This window comes from Mustela erminea, chromosome 17 (assembly GCF_009829155.1).
Source record: "Mustela erminea isolate mMusErm1 chromosome 17, mMusErm1.Pri, whole genome shotgun sequence".
NCBI lineage: Eukaryota > Metazoa > Chordata > Mammalia > Carnivora > Mustelidae > Mustela > Mustela erminea.
This window is the reverse complement of record NC_045630.1, coordinates 35,485,612-35,506,819: the sequence shown is the minus strand read 5'-3', so window position 1 is coordinate 35,506,819 and position 21,208 is coordinate 35,485,612. Positions and strand designations below refer to the sequence as shown.

At 56.2% G+C, this 21,208-nt stretch overlaps 1 protein-coding gene across 1 annotated transcript in view; it reads left to right on the top strand.

Annotated features, from left to right (window-relative positions):
* LAMB3 (laminin subunit beta 3) overlaps positions 1 to 21,208 on the top strand; it is a 48,860-nt gene that overhangs the window by 26,698 nt on the left and 954 nt on the right. The window contains 19 exon segments of the mRNA XM_032318449.1: positions 1,988 to 2,179; positions 3,479 to 3,542; positions 3,846 to 4,039; positions 6,333 to 6,453; positions 7,211 to 7,399; positions 8,535 to 8,620; positions 8,623 to 8,692; positions 9,036 to 9,151; positions 9,154 to 9,234; positions 9,589 to 9,700; positions 10,506 to 10,884; positions 12,070 to 12,230; positions 12,352 to 12,572; positions 12,854 to 13,051; positions 13,390 to 13,534; positions 16,614 to 16,821; positions 17,242 to 17,383; positions 17,814 to 17,990; positions 18,713 to 18,866. Of these exon segments, the coding sequence (XP_032174340.1) occupies positions 1,988 to 2,179; positions 3,479 to 3,542; positions 3,846 to 4,039; positions 6,333 to 6,453; positions 7,211 to 7,399; positions 8,535 to 8,620; positions 8,623 to 8,692; positions 9,036 to 9,151; positions 9,154 to 9,234; positions 9,589 to 9,700; positions 10,506 to 10,884; positions 12,070 to 12,230; positions 12,352 to 12,572; positions 12,854 to 13,051; positions 13,390 to 13,534; positions 16,614 to 16,821; positions 17,242 to 17,383; positions 17,814 to 17,990; positions 18,713 to 18,866 (3,010 nt within the window).

The window sequence follows — 21,208 nt, the reverse complement described above, 5'->3', positions numbered from 1 at the left end:
GCAAACCAGAGGATTGCAAATTGTGGTGACATTTATGAAGGAAACAAACAAAATGCTAGAATGGGATAAGGTGGGCAGAGTGTGGGCAGAAGAATGTGTGCTAGATCGGTACGAAAAATCTTGGGAGGAGGAGACATTTAAGCTGAGAACAGAAAATGAGAAGGAGCCCACAAGGGGGAAGAGCGTTCCAGGCAGAAGAAACAACCTGAACGAAGTCTCTGAGGAGGGAAGGAGCGTGGTGCAGCTGAGGGCTTGGAAAGGTGGAGGTGCAAAGGGCCTGAGGTTTGCTGGGGAGACAGGCCCACATAGCACAGGACCTGGTCAGGATTTCAGATTTATTCAAGAATGGGCAGGGGACTTGAATAGACATCTCACCCAAGAAGACATACCGATGGCCAGCAGGCCGAAGAAAAGATGCTCAACATCAGTAATCATCAGAAAAATGCAAATCAAAATGGCATGGGTCTGTCACCTCATCCTTGTTGGAATGGCTACAATCCAAAAGATACAAGTATGTGTTGGTGAGGATGTGGGGAAAAAGGAGCCCTTGCATACTATGGGTGGGAACATAAATTGATGTAGCCACCAATGAAAATAATGAAATAGTACAGAGGTTCCTCCACAAACCTATAATCTGACAATTCCACCTGGGTATATGCCAGAAGGAAATGAAATCCCTGTCTCGAGGAGATATCTGTACCCTCCTATTGTCACACCATTCACAGCCCGAGACATGGAAACAAGCTAAGTGTTCATTTTGATGAACGGACAAAGAAAATGTAAGCCCTGTCCATACGTCTGTCCACAATGGGATAGTCAACTATAAAAAAGAAGGAAATCCTGGCTTTTGTGGCAACATATGTGGACTTTGAGGGTATCCCACTTAGAGAAATAAGTCAAAGAAAGACAAACACCAGGTGTTCTCACTTATATGTGGGATCTAAAGAAACTGAACCCACACAAACAGAGACTAGACGGGTGGGTGCCAGGGGCAGGGGATGGGGAGATGTTGGTCAAAGGGTACGAACTGCCAGCTATAACTTGAGTAAGTCCTGGAGATCTAGTGTATAGCATGGGGACTGTACTGAACAGTGTCTTAGAAAACTGGAAATCTTACATGTTACCACCACACACAGAAATTGGGAATTACGAGAGGGGGTGAATGTGTAACTATGACAATAATCACTTTGCGGTACATACATGGGGCAAATCATCACACTGTGCCTCTGAAACTTACATATATGTCAATGCTCTCTCAATAAAGCTAGAGAAACGAGAGCAGTGGGAAGCTGGTCTAGGTGTTTTCTCAGAGGGGTGACGCCATCCATGTGGTGTGTGGCGGTGGGTGCGAACACCAGGGAGGTCAGGGGGGCACCTGCGGGAGAGAGGTGAGGGGGATGGGCGGTGAAGCTGGAGACAGGGCCTGGTGTGGGATCTGTTTGGAGACTGGGTTTCCGAACCTGGGAGCCATCAGGGTAGAGACAGCATTGAGAGCCCCAGACATGGGTGGTCTCCCCCGGGGGAGGAAGGACCCCATGCGTCTTGTTGAGAGGCTTGTCCTTCATCTTTACGTAATGCAGACCTGGGATGGGGGGCGCGGGGGTCAGACAGTCAGCTAGGAAACCCTGTCAGTTGAGGTGGGCAGAGAGGGTTGGAGGGCCCGGACGTTTGGCTGTGGGATAATTTTCTGGCCTGACCGCTGGGTGGTGGGCTGAGCAAGGATCACATTCTTGTGGAGTGTAGATCACCTTTCTCTTGGTGTCCACGGTTCCCATGGGGGAAATCAGAGGGGGCCAGTGTTTGTCAGGAGAATTGGACCGGGAAACCCTGAAGCCCACTTGCCCCTCCCGCGCCCCTTCTCCTTCCTTCACTGTGATTCTTTCGGGGGAACCACCTGTGCATTTCCCTGCCCATTTGGGTGATGTGTCTCTCTGGTGGCCCCTTCTGGCCAGTCCACAAGGCCCCTACCTGGTCTTTGTCTCCGCAGGGGCCCATGCCCGCTGGGATGCTGATCGAGCGCTCCTCGGACTTCGGAAACACCTGGAAGGTGTACCAGTACCTGGCGGCCGACTGCACCTCCGCCTTCCCCCGGGTCCGCCAGGGCCAGCCCCAGAGCTGGCACGATGTCCGGTGCCAGTCCCTGCCCCAGAGGCCCAGCGGGCGCCCGGATGGGGGGAAGGTAGGTAGAGAGGACTCTGAAAAATAGGCACATGGTTGTGTGTGTGTGGTGGGGTGGGGGTGGGGGGCTCCCTGACACCACGTTACTCCCATAGTCCCCCAGCCCCTGGAGAATAGACGGCCCCTCGGGGTGCTTTGCTGTCTCTTCTGCTCCCTGGCCACTCCCAGAATATTTGCTGTTTGTCCCCTTTGGTGCTCAGGAAGAATATTTCAAAAACATGTCGAGGGCACTGCGTCACCCAACCCTGCCCTCTTCCTTAGCCGCTGCCCCCGGCTCCTTGGCACGGCCCATCGTGGAAAGGGTAAAATCCATTCTGCTGCAGTGGGAGGACTTTGAGATGGTTAGTTTAGATTCAGGTGAGCAAATTACACAAATTGAGTTCGAGCTCTGATTTCACCTGGATAGGGCTGAACAGAGGAACGTGCTTTCTCAGTTTAATCCCTCCATCTGGCCCTTGGGAAAATTCAGGTACAAGCCATAGGTCCGGGTCACTGGAACTTAAGCCCTGAGCGAGAAACAGAGAACTTGCCTCTAGAAGCAGCTCAGAACTCTCTCCCTGACGCCTTGTACCTGGAGTAGGATTCTTTCCTAGCTGCCTTTCCCCTCCCCAGCCCCTGAGGGAGGCTGCAGGTTCTGACCTCCCTTCTCTGGCTCAGGCTCTCTCCCCGCACCCAGTGCTCAGCTCCCTGTGGACGGTACCTCCTGAGTTACAGCCCAGCCCACACCCATGTTAACTAACCACATTCCCTAGACTCCAGAGCAGAACACAGGACTTTCTCCCGATTCGTGGAGGGCTGTCATAAAGACTCTGGAGTCCCACAAAATGAGCTGTTTTTATAAAAAAGGGAAAGCATCGTGGAAATCGGGGTTGTCTGGAGAGCGGTGGTGACCACATCCATGAATCCTTGGGCCCTGGGCCTTCTCATTCATCCGAGGTGTTTGTAAAATTAGTATCCCCTAAACCCTCATGTGTACACTGCGCATCTTACTATTATTTCTGACCCAAGGAAATCAGGAAATTCTTGGGATATCCCTTTTTTCCAGTGGAGAGAAGTTATCTACACTTGTGTGCATGCACACACACACACACACACACACACATTTAGGGCCCAGTGACCATCTCACTCCCTCAGGGTGCTTGGAGGGCCTCACATCCATGGTCTGTTCAGGGTTCCAGGTGAGAAGGATCTTTCAGCCATAAGACAGGGATGGAGTATTGGTGGGAAGGTAGACTTCCTCTGAGCTTGGGTATCCCAAGTTTACCTCTTCCCAAGATCTTCCTTTCCCCTTTCTCTGTAGGTTCAACTTAACATTATGGATTTAGCCTCTGGGATTCCAGCCACTCACAGTCAAAAAATTCAAGGTCAGTGTGATTACTCCTCCTGCTTGTGGTGGGACTACGGGTAGGGAACAAAACTTGAAACTTGGGACTTGAAACGGTTGGTCGGTTGGAACTTGGATGGCAGAAATTCCCTGGTCTTTCTTATTTCTGTCACATGGTTGGATGTAATACTTACCCGGTTTATTCCATTGAGCAGATGGGGTGGTGAAATCAGAATTCCTTTCCTTATTCATCCTGCCCTAGGAGACTTGATTGTGCATCTAACTTCCTTTCTTTACTTTCCCTTGCCCAACCCCCTCCTACTTACTGTTTGCCCCCTCTCAGAGCTGGGGGAGATCACCAACTTGAGAGTCAACTTCACCAGGCTGGCCCCGGTGCCCCAGAGAGGCTACTACCCACCCAGCGCCTACTACGCCGTGTCCCAGCTGCGTCTGCTAGGCAGCTGCTTCTGCCACGGCCACGCCGACCGCTGCGCCCCTCAGCCTGGAGCCTCTGCTGGCCCCTCCGCTGCAGAGCAGGTGACAGCCTCTGGTGGGAAGGGCTGAGGGGAGAGAGCCAGACCACAGCGGACATTCTGGGGGCCCCTATAAAAGAGGGGAGGGCGCTCAATTTAAGATGTGGGTCTTTAACATTTTAGTGAGAGTGGAGTCTAAGTAATGATTCCTTCAAAGAGCAGAGTTTTGTAGCCCTTCCAAAGCTTTCCGTCTGGCTTGGGACGACTTGGTTTTCAGTCACCTGTAAGCACATCTGTGGGTCTCGCGGGGAGCTTAAGGTGATGCTGCTCAGTCCTGGCTACACGCTATAATTTCCTGGGGAGCCTCTGTCCTTAGATATTCCATTTTTTTTAAATTGTTTTTTTATTTTTATTTTTATTATTTTTTAAAGATTTTATTTATTTATTTGACACAGAGAGATCACAAGTAGGCAGAGAGGCAGGCAGAGAGAGAGAGGGGAGGAAGCGGGCTCCCTGCTGAGCAGAGAGCCCGACGCGGGACTCGATCCCAGGACCCTGAGATCATGACCTGAGCCGGAGGCAGCGGCTTAACCCACTGAGCCACCCAGGCGCCCCTAATTGTTTTTTTAAAGCTTCCAGGGGATTCTCAGCGCTGCCAGGGTGGAGAGGCACTGATTTGGGGACTCTAGTCCCACCTAGTGGCGAGGTCCGGGGCTGGGTGAGAGAAGAGATTCTCCCATCTTGCTCAGTGTACCCCAGAGCCGCTGACTCAGATGCGGCGGAGATGGGAAGGGAAGCTCTAGCTTCACCAGCAACCCTGGTGCTTTTGCTAGGAAAGGAAATGTGAGAACCATCAAGAGAGGGGAGAGAACCTTGGGTTCCGAGGCGGAGGAAACTGTCGTTTCGCTTTTCTGGAGCATCTGTTCTTCGTCCTTCAGTTAATATCGAGAGCTCATTTGCCCTGGGGGTAGAGGGGCACAAGGCATTCATGGTAAAATGGCCTGCGAGGGCAACACAGGTGCTGGGGGCCCTGGGCAGCTTCATCCTTCCCACGGCTGGGCCAGCCCCTGCCCAGGGCTGCAGAGGAGGCCAGAAGGGGACCAGCTCCAGGAATGTGTCATCCGTTAGGGCCTGGAGATGAAGGAGTAGAACACAGGCGGCAGAGGACTCAGTGCTGACGGATGAGGAAAACAGTGTTCCGGGGGCTGCAGGAGGAGGGGCGGGGCACGCCCAGCCCCAGGGGCTCTCGAATCTGGCTGCACCCCCATCCCTTGAATCACTGCTTTAAAGTGTTCCGATGTCTGGGCCTTGTCCCTGAGCTGTGGATCTGAATTGGGCCTGGCCATGGTATTTTTAAAAAAAGCTTCCCCCATAACTGGAGTTACGTCCAGGGTTGAGATCCATGGAAGTGGAGGAACCAGGGAGGTCCGGTGGAGAAAGTGCCCTTCCAGCCGGCAGGATCTCGCTGGGGAGGGGAGGAAGAAGGGAAGAAAAACATCAGTAAAGGCCAAGAGGTGGGGAAACATGGCTTGCGCGGGGTACAGCTGGAGGTGCAGCTCGGTCCTGCTGTTCCAGGGGGAAGTGACGTTGGGGCAGACGCCATCCAAGTCCTGCCTGCCAGGCTGAGGGTGTCAGGCTTAATTCAGAAGACAGTGAGCACGTAATAGCTATTCTGTCTTTACATCTTAATGAGTCTAGTAACAATTGATCATAACAGAAGACCCATTAGCCAAGCAGCCGTGGTCAAAGATTGTTAGCACATCAATCTCCAGAGGGCCCACAAAGTTCTGGAATCAGAGTTTGCCAGTAAGGGTGTCTGGGCACCTTCCAGGTGCTGCTTTGGACTGGGCATCAGGGGGACGTCCAAAGGCAAGGAATGAGCTTTTGTTTAGTTATTTTTTAAAGATGTATTTATTTGAGAGAGAGAGAGAGAGAGAGAGAGAGAGAGCGCACAGGGGGAGGGGCAGAGGGAGAAGGGGAGAGATTCCCAGGCAGACGCAGCCTGGAGCGCAGAGCCCAGTGTGGAGCTGATCCCACGAACTTGAGATCAGGACCTGAGCCGAAACCAAGAGTCAGAGGCTCAACTGACTGCACTCTCCAGGTGCCCCAGGAATGAGCTTTAAAAAGCCTAGCTAGAGTACAAGGGCAGGCACATGCATGTACACATGTGTGCACACACACAGCCACACATACACAACAGCACACAGGAAGGCACCTGGGAGTGTCCTTGGAGCTGAGTGAAGACTTGGAGGAGGTGGGGAGTCTGGACCCTGAGTGGTGAGGGGTGGAGGGGGCGGGGAGCTGGCTGGGACATTCCTTTGAGAATGATTCTTGCTAACCGGTGGCCCCTTTCCCAGGTCCATGATGTCTGTGTCTGCCAGCACAACACTGCCGGCCCCAACTGCGAACGCTGTGCACCCTTCTACAACGATCAGCCCTGGAGATCCGCAGATGACCAGGACCCCCACGAATGCCAGCGTAGGGTCCCGGACTCACCCCTGCCCCTGTAGTGGTTGGGGGGGGGTGCTGGCCCCTCTGGGCCTCAGTGATCTCACCTGGACACTGGGAGAAACTATTCTTTACTATTTAAATCTAACCTTGATCACACGCTTGTAAGGGAAGCTCTCCTTATTCTGTGGGGATGGAGAGTTTGGGTTGCAGCTACTCTCTGCCTCCCCAAACCTTCTTCTCAGCCAGGCCCAGAGGGACCAAGGCTGGTCCGTGCTCCCGATGCCACACGGCCTTCATGGTATCCCCAGATCCTTCCTCTTCTGTCCCTTCCACTTGCCTTGTCCTGTGTAGGATGTATCTGGTTCCTTACTTCAGAGGGCCTCCTGGAGTCAGGGCCTTTCTCTGCACAATTGGGAGAAATAAGGGTCCCTAGCCCAGAGAGAGGCTGTGACCCAGCGGGAGATCCGTGGTGGCAGTGGTGGTTGGGGGTTGGGATGGCTCATTCAAAGGACTCCCTTTTTGGCCCCACATGGGTGTTATTCTTGGGTTAGTCCCCACACTGGGAGTTAGGAGGCCCAGGTTTTTACTCTAGTTTGCTTTCTTACTGGGCATATAATCTTAAATGAGTTACACAAGCCTCCCTAGGCCTCAGTTTCCCCATTTTCTAGACCTGAACATCTTGCAGAGTTGCAAGAGATAGAGGCCAGTGTGTTAGTGTGGAACGTGCTTTGTGGACGGAAACAGGGCTGCTCTGTGGGTCAGCCCCGGAAATCTCCTTTTTCAGGGTGTGACTGCAACGGGCACTCAGAGACCTGTCACTTCGACCCAGCTGTGTTTGCCGCGAGCCAGGGGACACATGGAGGTGTGTGTGACAACTGCCGGGACCACACTGAGGGCAAGAACTGCGAGCGTTGTCAGCTGCACTATTTCCGCAACCGGCGTCCTGGCGCTCCCATTCAGGAGACCTGTATTCGTGAGTAGGGGCTCTGGGGACCCAGGTATTGTCCATCCACACTCTCCCTGGGAATACATGAGCCCTCAGGAAGCAAGAAGCCTTGCTTATTTGTCACTACTTGGGGGCAGTTGTTTTGACTTAGCTGTGCACTTCTAAGCAAATCACTTAGCTTCTCTGGGTCGTCAATCAGTCAGTCAGTTGATAATTAGGTAGCTCTTATTTTGGACATAGGAGAGACAAAAGTAAATAGAAGAGATAGTTCCTGCTGTCAGGAAACACACACACTGTTTGGCAATGGAAACACATACGACAGAGGCAGACGAAGCCCTTTGTCCACATTTATGTGACTGTTTTTACCATATGGTAGTGTGGTTTGCTCTGTATTTTTCTCCCCACCTCCCCCCAATATTGAGAACTCCTCTGGGGCAGGGATTACATCCTCTGTCCTCAGGCTCTAGCACCATGACAGTCACATAGCTGATGCTGAAGAAATGTTTCCCGAAGGAACGTGGAACAGCCAGGAGTGACTTGGCATGTCCACAAGGCCGGTGTGTTCACACACACAGCAGAGTGGACCGAACTGATCTGAATCGGGAGAGGTTAATCACAAAGGACTTTTTCTGCTAGAAGAAGAATCTGCATTTTGCAAGGCCTGCAAGAGGTCTGGGTGTGGGGAGGAAGAGCGCTGGCTCGCTTCCGTTGCCGTCGCTGGAGTATGGAAAGAGTGAGAAAGGCAAGCCGACTTCTGTTTCCCGCAGTTACTTGCTGTGTGACTTGGAGTGTGTCCCCACCTTTCCGGGCTGTCATGAGGGTGACACAGAGCAACAGGCAAGCGTGCCCAGCTCAGCACTTGGCACACAGCAGTCGTTTGGGAAAGAACGTCGATAGTATTTAACATGCGCCAAACACTGTTCTACCTGCATTTTCATTTACTCATTTATTCCTCAGAGGGAGTCTCTGAGAGTTGTATCATTGTGCCTATTTGAGAGATGTGGTAACTGAGGCCCAGAGGCGTTAAGTAACCTGACCAAGGTTGTAAGCTTGTAAGTGGTGCAATAAAGATCTGAACCAGGCAGTTTGGCTTCTACAGTCTGCTCTTCACGTTCTGCTTTTCCTCTTTATGTTCACTGTGGTGGCTGCTTTTGTCTCTCAGCTTGTGAGTGTGACCCCGATGGGGCGGTGCCGGGAGCTCCCTGTGACCCAGGGACCGGGCAGTGCGTGTGCAAGGAGCATGTGCAGGGGGGAGCGTTTGTGACCTGTGCAAGCCAGGATTTACAGGACTCACCTATGCCAACCCGCAGGGCTGTCACCGTGAGTAGGGGGACCCAGCTTGGGATAGCAAGGGGAGGGTGAGGTGGGCCCCCAGCCACCAGACTTAGCTCACAAGGCTGAATGCTGAGGGCCGGGTGCCATGTGCTGGGTGTCCAGCAGGTGGCAGCGCAGGACCGGTTTGGAAGGTGGTCCTGAGTCAGCTGGAGGGAGGGAGGGCGGGCTGGTGGTCAGGTGCCAGGCAGGCCTCCTGAGTCAGTCAGGTTATCTGGAAAGAACAACCCTGCCTGGTTCCCTTCCCCAGGCCCGGGTCCTCTCCCTGATGTGTGTCCCCTAGGGGTGTGCTTTGGTGGGCTTGTGAGCTGAGTAACCCTCTGTCCTGCAGGCTGTGACTGCAGCGTCCTGGGGTCTCGTCGGGACATGCCATGCGATGAGGAGAGTGGGCAGTGCCTGTGTCTGCCCCACGTGGTGGGCCCCAAATGTGACCAGTGTGCTCCCCTACCACCTGGAAGCTGGCCAGCGGTCGGGGCTGTGAGCCGTGTGCCTGTGACCCTCACAACTCCCTCGGCCCCCAGTGCAACCAGGTACAGGAGGGAGTGGTCCCCTGGGTCCCTCCACGGGAAAGGGGGCCTGCCCACCTGCCTCTGTCTCCCCTGCATGCTGCCGAGAGTCAGTCTGGGCTGCTTCTGCCCCATTCTCCTTGGGGAGGCCACCAGATTTCCCTCCTGGTGTGGATCTGAGCCTTCCTCGAGCCATTCGGGGCTTTGGCATCCCAGCCCATCCCTCAATAGGTGCCTTTGTTTCGGGGGCACCCCCTCTCTGCGGGCGGTCAGTGCGTCCTGGACCCTGTGTGCTGAGCAGGGATCTGGGACCCAGGCCCCGATACCAGGACACGGCCGGGCCTGGCGGGACGCTCCCTCATGGTGCTCCCCCCACAGTTCACAGGGCAGTGCCCCTGTCGAGAAGGGTTTGGTGGCCTGACGTGCAGCGCCGCAGCCATACGCCAGTGTCCCGACCGGACGTACGGAGATGCTGGCACAACGTGCCGTGGTGGGTGCCTTACTGAGTAGGGGGACGCGGGGGCTCCGGGGGCGAGCGCGCAGGTGGGCAATGCGTAGAGGGCGTGCGGCAGGGTCTGTGGTATGGGAGGACATCCTGTACTGGAGCGTGTGGGGTGGGCCCTGGCAGCCCCCTGAGAGCGTGTGTTCCCCGCCACTGCTCCAGCCAGCCTCAGGGCCCCCTGTCGTCAGGCCGGACCCTGTCCTCCTGACTGGAGGGTGGGGGGTGGCTTCCCTCCCTGTTTCCCTGAGACAGCACTTCCCAGAAGCCATCTCTGGGGCAGCAGCAGGGAGGGAAGAGTTTCCTCCTAGATGGAGAAAGTGAGTCCTGAGGGGAGAGGTGTGGTTTCCCCAGAGTCTGTTTGACAAGCAGCCACAGGAGCATGGGACCTGGAGCGTGCAGACCCGGGTCTGGTCTTAGCGTGGCCTCTGTCTTGCCAAGTGGCTGGGCCAGTAGCTGTCCCCATGGCCTCGGGTTCCTGAGGGCCCGTAGCACTTAATATCCCTGTGCCTGTTGCCGTCTACACATGTGGGGGAAGGAGCGTGGTTGACTCTGTCACAGAGAGGCTGTGTGAGCTGGAGGGTGTCTAGCTGAGGGCGGTGCCTGGCACACAGTAGGTGCTAAGTGAGGGCATGCTTTTGTTGCTGCCCTTGTCGTGATTTTGCTCTGGCCTTGACTGTCTGCTGTTCCAAGTCCTGTCTATGGGCCCTGAGGTCGGACCTTGCTTCAGGCTCTCCCCACCACAGGCCTTTGGTTCCTGAGCCCCCACCCTGACCACCATCTTTTCCCATTTTAGCCTGTGACTGTGACTTCCGGGGAACCGAGGGCCCAGGCTGTGATAAGGCCTCAGGCCGCTGCCTCTGCCGCCCTGGCTTGACCGGCCCCCGCTGTGACCAGTGCCAGCGAGGCTACTGTGACCGCTACCCGGTGTGCGTGGCCTGCCACCCTTGCTTCCAGATCTACGATGCCGACCTCCGGAGCCAGACCCTCCGCCTCAGTGGCGTCCGCAATGCCACCGCCAGCCTGTGGCCAGGGCAGGGCCTGGAGGATCTTGGCTTCACCTCCTGGATCGCAGATGCGAAGAGCCAGATGGAGCAGATGCAAGCCATCCTCTCCCGACCCTCGGTCACCGAGCAGGAGGTGTCCCAGGTGGCCAACACCATTTTCTCTATCAGGTAAACTTCCCCTTCCCTGCCCAGCACGCAGAAGAATTCCGTCATGCGGGTTCACCTAAGTGGCGCACGCTGGTCCTTCGTTCCGCTGGCATAGCCCTTTATGGTTTACAGAACATTCTCACATGCACGCTCCCTTTGAACGATCACAGCAGTCCTGTGAGGTTGGTGTGCTGGGTGCCATTACTTCCGTTTTGCAGGTGGGGAAACAGGCACAGACAGGCGTGGGACAGTCACATGGCCACTAAGGGGCAGAGCTGGGACTCTGAGTGTGGGCAGGAGCCCCAGTGTTCTTTCAAGTGCCCGGTGCTGCCCATGGGAGAGAGTCAGCTTGGGATTAGTCACCCGGGTGCAGGGCATCTGAGAGGCAGGGGCTCTAAAAATAACTTGTATTTGCCTTTGGAATGGGAGCGGTCCCACCCACGCCTCCTTCCTACCAGCAGAGGCGCCTTCTTAGGTTTGGTTCTGGAAGTTTCTATAATTAGTTTGCATTCCCCACGCATTAGCTGATTTTTCAGTGCCCAGAACCATCCAGGTGTGGGATTGACCTGAGTCTTAGAACTGAGTTGGTGTTTGGTAGGCTGAAAAAGCAGGCATGGAAAGGTGTCCATGGAGGGACATTCTGTGCCAGAGCAAAGCCTGTGGGTAAAGAAGGCAAAGCTTGTGGGAGGGAGTTGGCGGTTGGTAGACCAGCAAAGGGGATGGGGAGAGAGGAGAGCTGAATGGTTGTGGGCCAGGGCTGGTGGATCCTGACCCCATTTGGGTGGAGACCACCCCCCCCAACAGCTGTGGGTGCTCATGGGGAGGTGTGGGCTACAGAGGAGAGACCTAGGAGCCTGGCAAGCAGGTGGTGGGGGGGGAAGCCGATGTCAGCCAGCAGCGACTCAAGGAGGAGGGGCTCATGGAAGCCAGCTCTGGGAAGGTGCGGCAGGCTCAGGATGGTAGAGTCACACAAGTCGGGGAAGGAGAGGTTTTTGTGATCTGCCTGCCGAGGGATGGAGGGAACCTGGGCCGGCTCTCTTGGCCTTTGTCCTGCAGAATCCTCCTCAGCCTGTGGAGTCTACGTTCTGTGGCCTTTGCTGAAGACTTCTCTCTTTCCTGACTCAGAGAGCTTTCTCCAGGGGCTGGCAGGTTCTGGGGAAGTAGGCCCTCTCCCAAATTTTCGTGAAATCTCTTCTCCTATCACAGGCAGACTCTCCAGGGCCTGCAGCCTGATCTGCCTGGAGAAGAGGAGGCCTTGTCCCTCTCAGAAGACGTGAAGAATCTGGACAGAAGCTTCAATCGTCTCCTCATTACGTATCAGAGCAAGAAGGACCAGTTTGAGAGGATAAGTGGCGCGAATCCTTTGGGTGAGGAGGGCTGCTCAGGTGCCCGGGAGGCTGAGCCCCGCCTCAGCCCTGCACCTGCTGCTTCTCCATCTCCAGGCCTGGGGGGCCCGGGCGGCTCAGTTCCCTTCTTGTCTTCCCCCAGGGGCCTTCCGGGTGCTGAGTGCAGCCTACCAGCGGTCTTCCCAGGCTGACCAGCAGGTCTCCGACAGCTTCCAGCTGCTCTTACAGCTCAGGGACAGCTGGAGAGAAGCAGAGAGACTGGAGGGTCAGCTGGGAGGAGGAGCCGGAGTCAGTGGTTCCCAACTTGTCGCCCTGAGGCTGGAGATGGCTTCCTTGCCTGATCTGACACCCACCATCAACAAGGTGACTCAAAGCATGGAACCCCACGTCCCGGGTCTCTCTGCTCCAGCTTGTCACAAGCCAGCTGCTGCCATGCCTCCTCCTGGGGCAGTGTGAACCTGCCCCACGCCCCCACCCATCCTGATCTTTGGCCCCTCACAGTGTGCTCAGTGGTTGCTAAGGAAACACGTTTTTTGGTGCCTGGTTGCCATGGAGACGTCTGGCTGTTTGTTCCCGGGGTGTGGGCTGGAAGTGGTGGTTGAAGAGCCTTGGGTACCCTCTTTGATGCCCCCTTCTCTCCACAGCTCTGCGGGGGCTCCAGGCAGGCGGCCTGTACCCCAGGAGCGTGCCCTGGAGAGCTGTGTCCTCAAGACAATGGCACAGCATGTGGCCCTCACTGCAGAGGTGCCCTCCCCAGAGCGGGTGGGGCCTTCCGGATGGCGGGGCAGGTGGCCCAGCAACTGCAGGGTTTCAACGCCCAGCTCCAGCAGACCCGGCACATGGTGGGTGAAGCCACGGCAGGGCAGGCACACGTCGGTCAAGGCTAAGGCGATAGAGCCCCCAGGGCAAGTCAGTTTTTATTTCACAAGTCAGGAGACAGAAGTCCAGAGAGGTTAAGTAACTTGTCTGAGCCCCACAGCAAGTGAGAGGTCGAGGAGGGGGGCCAGTGATTTGGGCTTTTTAACCTGACTCCACATCATTGCTTCCAGAGCCAAACCAGGTTAGCGCCCCTTGTTTCCCAGGTAGATTGTGGGTAGCAGGTGCCCACAGAATCCCTGAGGGCTGCTGGGAGGCGCTCTCGGGGCCTTGACCGTGGCTGACCTATGGCGTGTGCTGGCAGATCAAGGCAGCTGAGATAGCCGCCTCGAAGGTGCAGTCAGATGCTCAGCACCTGGAGACCCAGGTGAGCGCCAGCCGCTCCCAGATGGAGGAGGACGTCAGGCGCCTGCGGCTCCTCATCCAGCAGGTCCGGGACTTCCTGTCAGGTGAGCCTGGCCCTTACCCTCCTTTGGCCTGATGTCTGGACTCCTGCCTGGCGCTGGACCCTCTGGTCCCTCCATCAAGCTCCCTGCCTCCTCCCGTCGCCTCCAGGCTTCCTGGCCAGCCCCCCCCCCCGCCCTCCCCCCTCCCTCGTTGACTGCCAGAGCCCTTCAGGTGTTCTCGTTTTCCTCATCCCGAACTCCTCCCTGCCATTCCCTCATTCTTGGAGTTACTGTGGCCCCTGTGCCCCTCCTGGGTGTGGCCTTGTGTCTTCCTGCCCATTCTTGACCAAGCTGACTCTTACCAGCCTCAGAGACAGGACACGTGCTTTCTCGGCCTGGAATCCTCGTTCCAAGGATGCTGATTCTTACCCTCCTGGCTCCATTGGAAGGCCATCTCCCCAGAGCCGCCTTTCCCGACCACCCCATCTGGTCCTCCTCCACCCCCCCCTCACCCCCCCAGCGTCTGACCCTCATGGTCTAACCTTCCTCACACTGCTCCAAGCCTGTGGTGGTTGAATCCATTTGTGTACGAGTGTATCGTTAGTCTCTCCGCTAGATTCTGAAGTCCAAGGGGAAAGGGATGGCTGTCTGCCTTGTTCACTATGTCCCTGGCACCCTGCATAAGCCAGACACAGAAAAGCACCCCATCTTGTTGAAGGGGTGAATGAAGCAGATCCCCTCTCTTGCTGGCCCAGGAGCGGAAAGCTCCCTGGACAGGACTCAGGGCGGGTTGCTTTCCTCTTGGCCTCATCTTTCGCTTCTGCAAACTGGGATGGTAGTATTCCATATTATTAGATTTCTGGTCCCTGCCCGGGGAATTTACTTGGCCGGGAGCCCAGTTCCTAGGAGCTGAGGCCTTGGTGTGATGACAAGGCTCTTCTCTGCTCCTATTGCGGTGCCTTTGCTCCCAGCCAGCCCCAGCTCCTGCCTGGGTGTGGGGGGCAGGTTGGAGAGGGGTGGGGAGGGTCTGCAGCCGAGGCTTGTCCGAGGCCAGGCTGGAGTTAGCCTCCCGGGGAGCCCCAGAATGGGGGAGAGTGGATGCAGGGAGATGGTGCTCCGGAAACAAGGACGAAGGGGCAGGCCCAAGTCTGGGGCTTGGACTCGCAGATAAGGAAATCCTCCCCGATGCAGAGCCTAGTGATGCTGAATGACATCATCGTTGACCAGGGGGTGGGAGGCAGGTTAGGAAGTCTCTGGGCTCAGGTGGATCGGCGGGGAGTCCCTCTTGTCCTATAAACTGTACGTGTGTCTCAGGTCAGGTCCTTTGACGGGGCCAGGGGCAGGGAGAAGGAGCAGCGTCTGAGGGAAGCGTGATGCCTGTGAAGGGCCCAGGACAGTTCTAGCAGTCTTCACGGCAGTGGGATTTGGTGTGCAGAGAACTGTGCAGGGGCACAGGTACTAACCGGATGCTGCCGTGTACAGGGTCAGTGTGGGGGTATATGTGGGAGGCCTGTGGGGGAAGGAGGACACGTGGTCTTTCCCACGAAAGGAAAAGAAAGGTCTTTCCTTTCTTTGAGTTTCCATTGAACTCAAATGGAGTTCACAGAATCATCGCTCAGGCTTACTGAGTTCTCCCTAAGTGCCCAGCCCCGTTCTAAGTGCTTCATGGGTATTACATGACGTAGTCCTGGTTGCCTACCACTTTGCAGAGGAGGGTTTCGGGCACAGGGAGGTTAAGGAACCTGCCGAAGGAATACAGATAGGAGTCTTCTCACTCTGCTGCTCACACTCTAGATGATTATACTATTAGATGGATACACACACACACACACAAATTTTGCTTAAGTTTTCCCTCTCTCTGGATTGCTTCCCTGCCTCACTTCTCCAGACCTAAGTCCTGTTCCCCCTCTAAGAATCCTCTAGATAACCCATTCTCCAGGACCCCCACCCTCCCATCAGACTGGGTTAGGGCACCCCTCCAGTACTCCTCTGAGCTCCTGTGCTCACCGTTGGCACTCAGGCTGGCCGTCCTTGGTTATGTGCCTGTCTGTTTTGAGCTCTGTGAGGACAGGGATTGAGTCTGTTTCGATTTTCAGTCTCAGTTCCCCACGTGCTGGCCTCAAGTCCCAGGACAAACCACCCAGGTGGTCAGGTGCCCCCTTCCCCTACCACGTCAGTCCCTTGATCTGTAAAAGTGAACAGGAGAGATAGGGAGGAGATGCCACATCTGTACTTCTGACCTTGCTCTCTGAGCTGGAGTTGGCTTATAAAATCCTTGCTGACCGGTTGTTTGATTTTGTCCTTTCGGTTTGAGGACGATTACCCATTTCACAGGTCTGCAAAGTGAGCTCAGAGGAGCCATTTGACTTGAAGTCAGTTTGCTTGAAGAGTAGAGGGGAAGCCTGGGTGTGGAGGTCTTTGAATCATTCATTGGCTCTACAAACACCAAGTGCCTCTGAGGGTCAGGCACTGCAGCAGGGGCCGAGGATATGCAGGACGCCTAGTCCCTGCCATCACAGGGCTTCTAGTGGGGTAATGGGAGACAGATAGGTGAGCAAGGGTTCGGCGTATGGGAGGCAACAATTGCTAGGGAGAAGACAGAGGAGAGTAAGGGGTATCGGCATGGGGAAGGTTGTGATTCTAGATCGCGTGGCCAGGCTTGGCCTCTCTGAGAGGTGACACTGGAGCAAAGACCTGATGTTCTTTCTCTGCCTTTGCACAAAGGAGCACACTGGCCTGGGGAGGGGTGTGTGGAAGGAGTCTGCTTGCCAAGGAAGCAGTTCGGCTCTGGCCGCTCTCCCCAGTGTAGGGCTGCTGCTGTTCGTGCTGTAGGCATTGTTCAGTCCCAGCTGCCTGGCAGCTCCTCCTTCTCTCCAGCCAGCAGTTTCCTGTGGCATCAGACACTTAGCTGCCACAGCTGTGCCCACAAACTCTCCCCCCCCACCCCCCGCCGCCTCCACAGCATTCCCGGAAGTTCTGAGAACGGGCCCCTGAGTGTCCCTGCAAGAGTGCGGCGGCTCCTCGGGTGGCCGGGGGCAGAGAGGCACGTGGGTGCTTCCCATGGAGCTGCTCAGCTTGGAGAAGCCTCTGATCTTTGGGGAGGTGGCGAGGCTCTGGGATCTGATGGATGGCTGTCTTTCAGACTCGGACACCGATGCGGCCACCATCCAGGAGGTCAGCGAGGCCGTGTTGGCTCTGTGGCTGCCCACAGACTCGGCCACGGTCCTGCGCAAGATGAATGAGATCCAGGCCATTGCCGCCAGGCTACCCAACGTGGACCTGGTGCTGTCTCAGACCAAGCAGGACATTGCTCGGGCCCAGAGGCTCCAGATGAAGGCCGAGCAGGCCAGGTATGGCCCGGGGCCCTGGACCTGCGCTTCTCCCTGCCCAGGGCTGGACTGGGGTTTTGCTTCCCGACTCCTTGGGTTGCTGGCAGAGGGTAAAGAATCTGTACACGTCAGACGGGTGTGGAGGGCTGGGGGACAGGAGGGGTGCTTACCATGGTGGGGGTGGTGAAGTGAGAAACGGTGTCCAGGGTCACCCTGTCTTCCATATTGGTGACGCCAAAGGGGGTCTCTGACATAACACTTCCACTGCCCAGGTCTGCTTGGTGAGATCCTGGGATGGAAAAGCTGCTGTGTTAGGGCTCCCTTTCTAGTCTTGGCTGGGAGGGAGAGTCTCTTGAGCTCGTCGGTGAGCAGAGCCGCGCATCTCTTCATTCGCTGGTCTCTCCTTCCCTCACCTCTGCTCCCCTTCCCCCGCCGCCGCAGGAGCCGAGCCCACGCCGTGGAGGGCCAGGTGGAGGATGTGGTGGGGAACCTCCGGCAGGGCACGGTGGCGCTCCAGGAAGCTCAGGACACCATGCAAGGCACCAGCCGTTCCCTTCGGCTTATTCAGGAGAGGGTTGCGGAGGTGAGGGGTGTGGTTTCCTTCCACTGGATTTGGGGGTGAACAGACAGATTCAGGCCCAAGATACAGAAAATGCCAGAAAGTGACCTGGAAGGGGACCTAAAGAGGGAAGACTATGAGCTATGGGCCTATGGGCGTGGCTGTGAGCTCTTGGTTTTCTGGTTGTGAGGCTTGATGGAAAAGGCCAGGGGTGGGCTCTGGGCTGCAGCGGGGTGTGTGTGTGTGTGTGTGTTTGTGTGTGTGTAGGGATTGGCTGAGCTGGGAGGGAGGGGGCTGCCTGCATGCCAGGGGACAGAGAGAGAGGGGATCAGCAAGGGGACAATAGTGGAATCCTGCTTGGAGAGAGTTTTTGCTACCTGATGAGCTGGGCCAGAGAAGGACAAGGCCGCTGCTTAGGAGATCTGCCACAAGCCAGGTCTCTCTCCCCACCAAGGTTCAGCAGGTCCTGGGGCCGGCCGAAGGACTGGTGGCTGGAATGACGTCGCAGCTGGGAGACTTCCGGGCGCGGATGGAGGAGCTCAGCCGCAGGGCCAGGCAGCAGCGGGAGCAGGCAGCGAGGGCCCAGCAGCTCACGGAGGGGGCTGAGCAGCGGGCACTGAGTGCCCAGGAGGTGAGGGCGGATGGAGGTCGTCCTGGGCAGAACCAGCCAGGGTGAGGGTCCTGAGCAGGAGAGGACTCTGTATGCTATCTGAGACCCTGGGCTCAAAAGCGATTGGAACATGTTATTCTAGAATCCTCAGAAAGGGCTTCAGGACTCACCCTGACCTGGCCTGGCATCTGGACCCCACCTCGGGCCACCTCTGGGGAGTCAGTTCAGGGGTGTTGCTAATGATCTAGTCCAGTCCCTCTCTGTTTCCAGAGGGAGGGGTCACATTGTCTGGCCTCAAACTCACCTACAAAGCAGGTCCCTTGACATCCAATCCAGAGCCTGTCCCCTGCTGTGGCTTCCCGGCCCAGAGGCAGTCTTGACTTAACCTAACCTGTGCCCCCACCATTGTCAGAATTGTGTCAGAGAGGCAATCAGAGGGCCCTCCTCTGGGTCTCCAGCGTACCAGGAACTTCGGCATTCATGGTCGGGGTCGGTAGCGGCCTGGCTGCCGAGTACACTGCCCAGTGACTACTAGGTGCCCGGCGCTGGGTGGGGAAGGACAGGAGCAGATGGAGGGAGGGACGTGCCGATGACGTAAGGTACGGCCTGGGGTCTTGGGGTTTTCACAGGCCAGAGCCACCCCCTGGCATGTGGATTTGAGTGCTGTCGCGTGCTTTAGTTAAAGGTCTTTAGGACTTTGGGTGCTGCTGCTTATGGCCCTGAGGTGGTTTTCCCTTTTTCAGGGATTCAACAGACTAAAGCAAAAATACGCTGAGTTGAAGGACCAGTTGGGTCGAAGCCCCATGCTGGGGGCGCAGGGCAGCCGGATCCTGAGTGTCAAGACGGAGGCCGAGGAGCTGTTTGGGGAGACCATGGAGATGATGGACAGGATGAAAGGTGAGGGGACGCTGCTGGGGCTTGGACTCCTGGCATCCCGGGAGGCAGGCCCCAGCCCAGGGCTTCTGAGGCCCGGCCTTGTCAGAGCTGGCTGTGCTGAGGGGGCGAGAGCAGTGGGGCTTCCCCAGGTGCCCAGGGGCTAGGAGACACGATGATGGGGCTGTGGGGACTGAGGAGATGCTCGTAAGATTTGTGCTGCCCTCAGGAGCTTGCAGTCCAGACGGGGCCATCTTCCTGGTCCCCTGCAAGATGCCTGGAACTACCCAGCAGCACAAGGGGGTCTGTGATGGGAGCCCGCATGATCAGTGCTCTGTGGACGGACGTTTCTGTCCAAGAGAAGTGCTCGGTGAAGGGAATATTCAGAAGAGATAAGACTTGACGTAGGCCTGCGGGAGGCTGTGAGGAAAAGTAGGGACTTTAAGACGGGGGGAGGGGGAAGCAACAAGATATGTTCTGGGGCTGGGGGGCAGGAGCACCCAGCAGGAGAGGAGGGGTGAAGAGGGTCGGAATGGTTGGGAGAGAAGCAGCATGGGGTCAGTGTGGCTGGGTCCACAGGGCTGGCCTCAGGGCCAGCACGAGAGGGGAGAGAGCGGAGAACCATCCAAAGGTTTTGAATATAGCAGGGACAATAAAAAATTGTTGTCAAAAGGGTTCTGAGGGGGCGCCTGGGTGGCTCAGTGGGTTAAGCCGCTGCCTTCGGCTCAGGTCATGGTCTCAGGGTCCTGGGATCGAGCCCTGCATCAGGCTCTCTGCTCAGCAGGGAGCGTGCTTCTTCCTCTCTCTCTCTGCCTGCCTCTCTGCCTACTTGCGATCTTTGTCTGTCAAATAAATAAAATCTTAAAAAAAAAAAAAAAGAAAAGAAAAAGGGTTCTGAGGTTCTTCCAATGTGAGAGCAGGGATTTCCAGGAACTGGGCTCAGTCTCTAAGATGTGATGACGGGTCACTGCCCTGGTGTGCCCAGCAAACGCCACAAACAGAATTTCTCTGAATTTCAGAGAAAACAGACAAGAATCTGTTTGGCCGGCAGGTGGACACCCTGGGAAGGTTGGGCGGGTGAGTTGACGAGGTAGGCTGGAGGCTGCGGCCAGCCGTCCCAGAAGGGTGAGCTGCTAAGCCTGACGGGGTTGCCAAGGCTTGCGTCAGTGCCCACCCTGCCCTCGTCCATCAGTGTTTTATGCGAAGATAAAGGATTTGTTCATCAGACCTGTCGACAACAGGTCATTAATCCTTTAGGTAAGAGAACCAGTCATTCTATGGCTATCTCAGAAGGCTGAGAGGATGCACTGAACCGAGCAGGGTAACATGAAAGAGAAGTGTTACCTTCCACTCTGGCCTTATTTGGGCCCAGGCTCACAAGTACAGCTCAGGTGAGGCTTGGCTTCTTAGTGGCTCACGTACCTGAAAACCTTTTATAAGCGCTCAAATGATAAAACATTTCAAAATTGAGGAGTGAGAAGCAAATATGAATTGTTAGTCACCTGGAAAAAACCCAGGGGTTCCGAGTGATTTTAAGCTCCATGGAAGTCGGGGGTGTCTTGCTACCGCCCAAAGGGCAGATAAATACAAAGCGTGCGAAATCTTTAGTAACTGGTATGTCACACACCTATGAATCAGAAAAGGTTCAGACTGGAGCAGTGGAACAGGCATTTCTGTTGGCAGGATTTTACCTTTCATGGCAGGATTTTGGGGAAGATCACGTGTGGGGGTTGGGGGTCCTGGGGATGGGGACCAGGGAACACAACGGTAGCTGCGAAAATTTCAATATTTGATCAGCCCGCAGGTCCGGAGAGATGGCCAGTGGCTGAATGTCTGGCCAGCAGCACCACTGTTCCCAATGCCTGTGGGATCTCACCTGGTGGGTGGTGTTCAGCGGGGGGGGGGGCTGACAAGTCTGTGCCTATCGCGGGGAGCACCACCAGGGCTGGGAGGTCGAGAGACTTCGTAGTGACATCAGGTGCAGAGTGGGTGAAGGAACTAGGGAGATTTCATCTGAGAAGGTGTGGCCTCAGACATCTCTAAGACGTCCACGTGGGAGGCAGAAGAGCTATATTCCCCATTTACTCCTAGGAGACGGACCCGAGACAACCGAGTGGAAGCGGAAGTGGTCAGATTCTGGCTTCATGGGACTTTGAGCAGCTAGAGCTGCCTAAAGTTGGAGCATTGTGAGGCCACACGCTCCCTCCCTATTCCTGGGGGAGTTCAGGCTGAGGCCGGTGCCAGTCCCCGTGCGTGTGGCAGAGAGGCCTCTCGCCTAGGCTGACAGGATGGTCCGGCTGCACTCGGTCACTTTGGAGTCCCCCACATCCCCTGTGCATAATCTAGTGGTGGCATACAGAATGGAC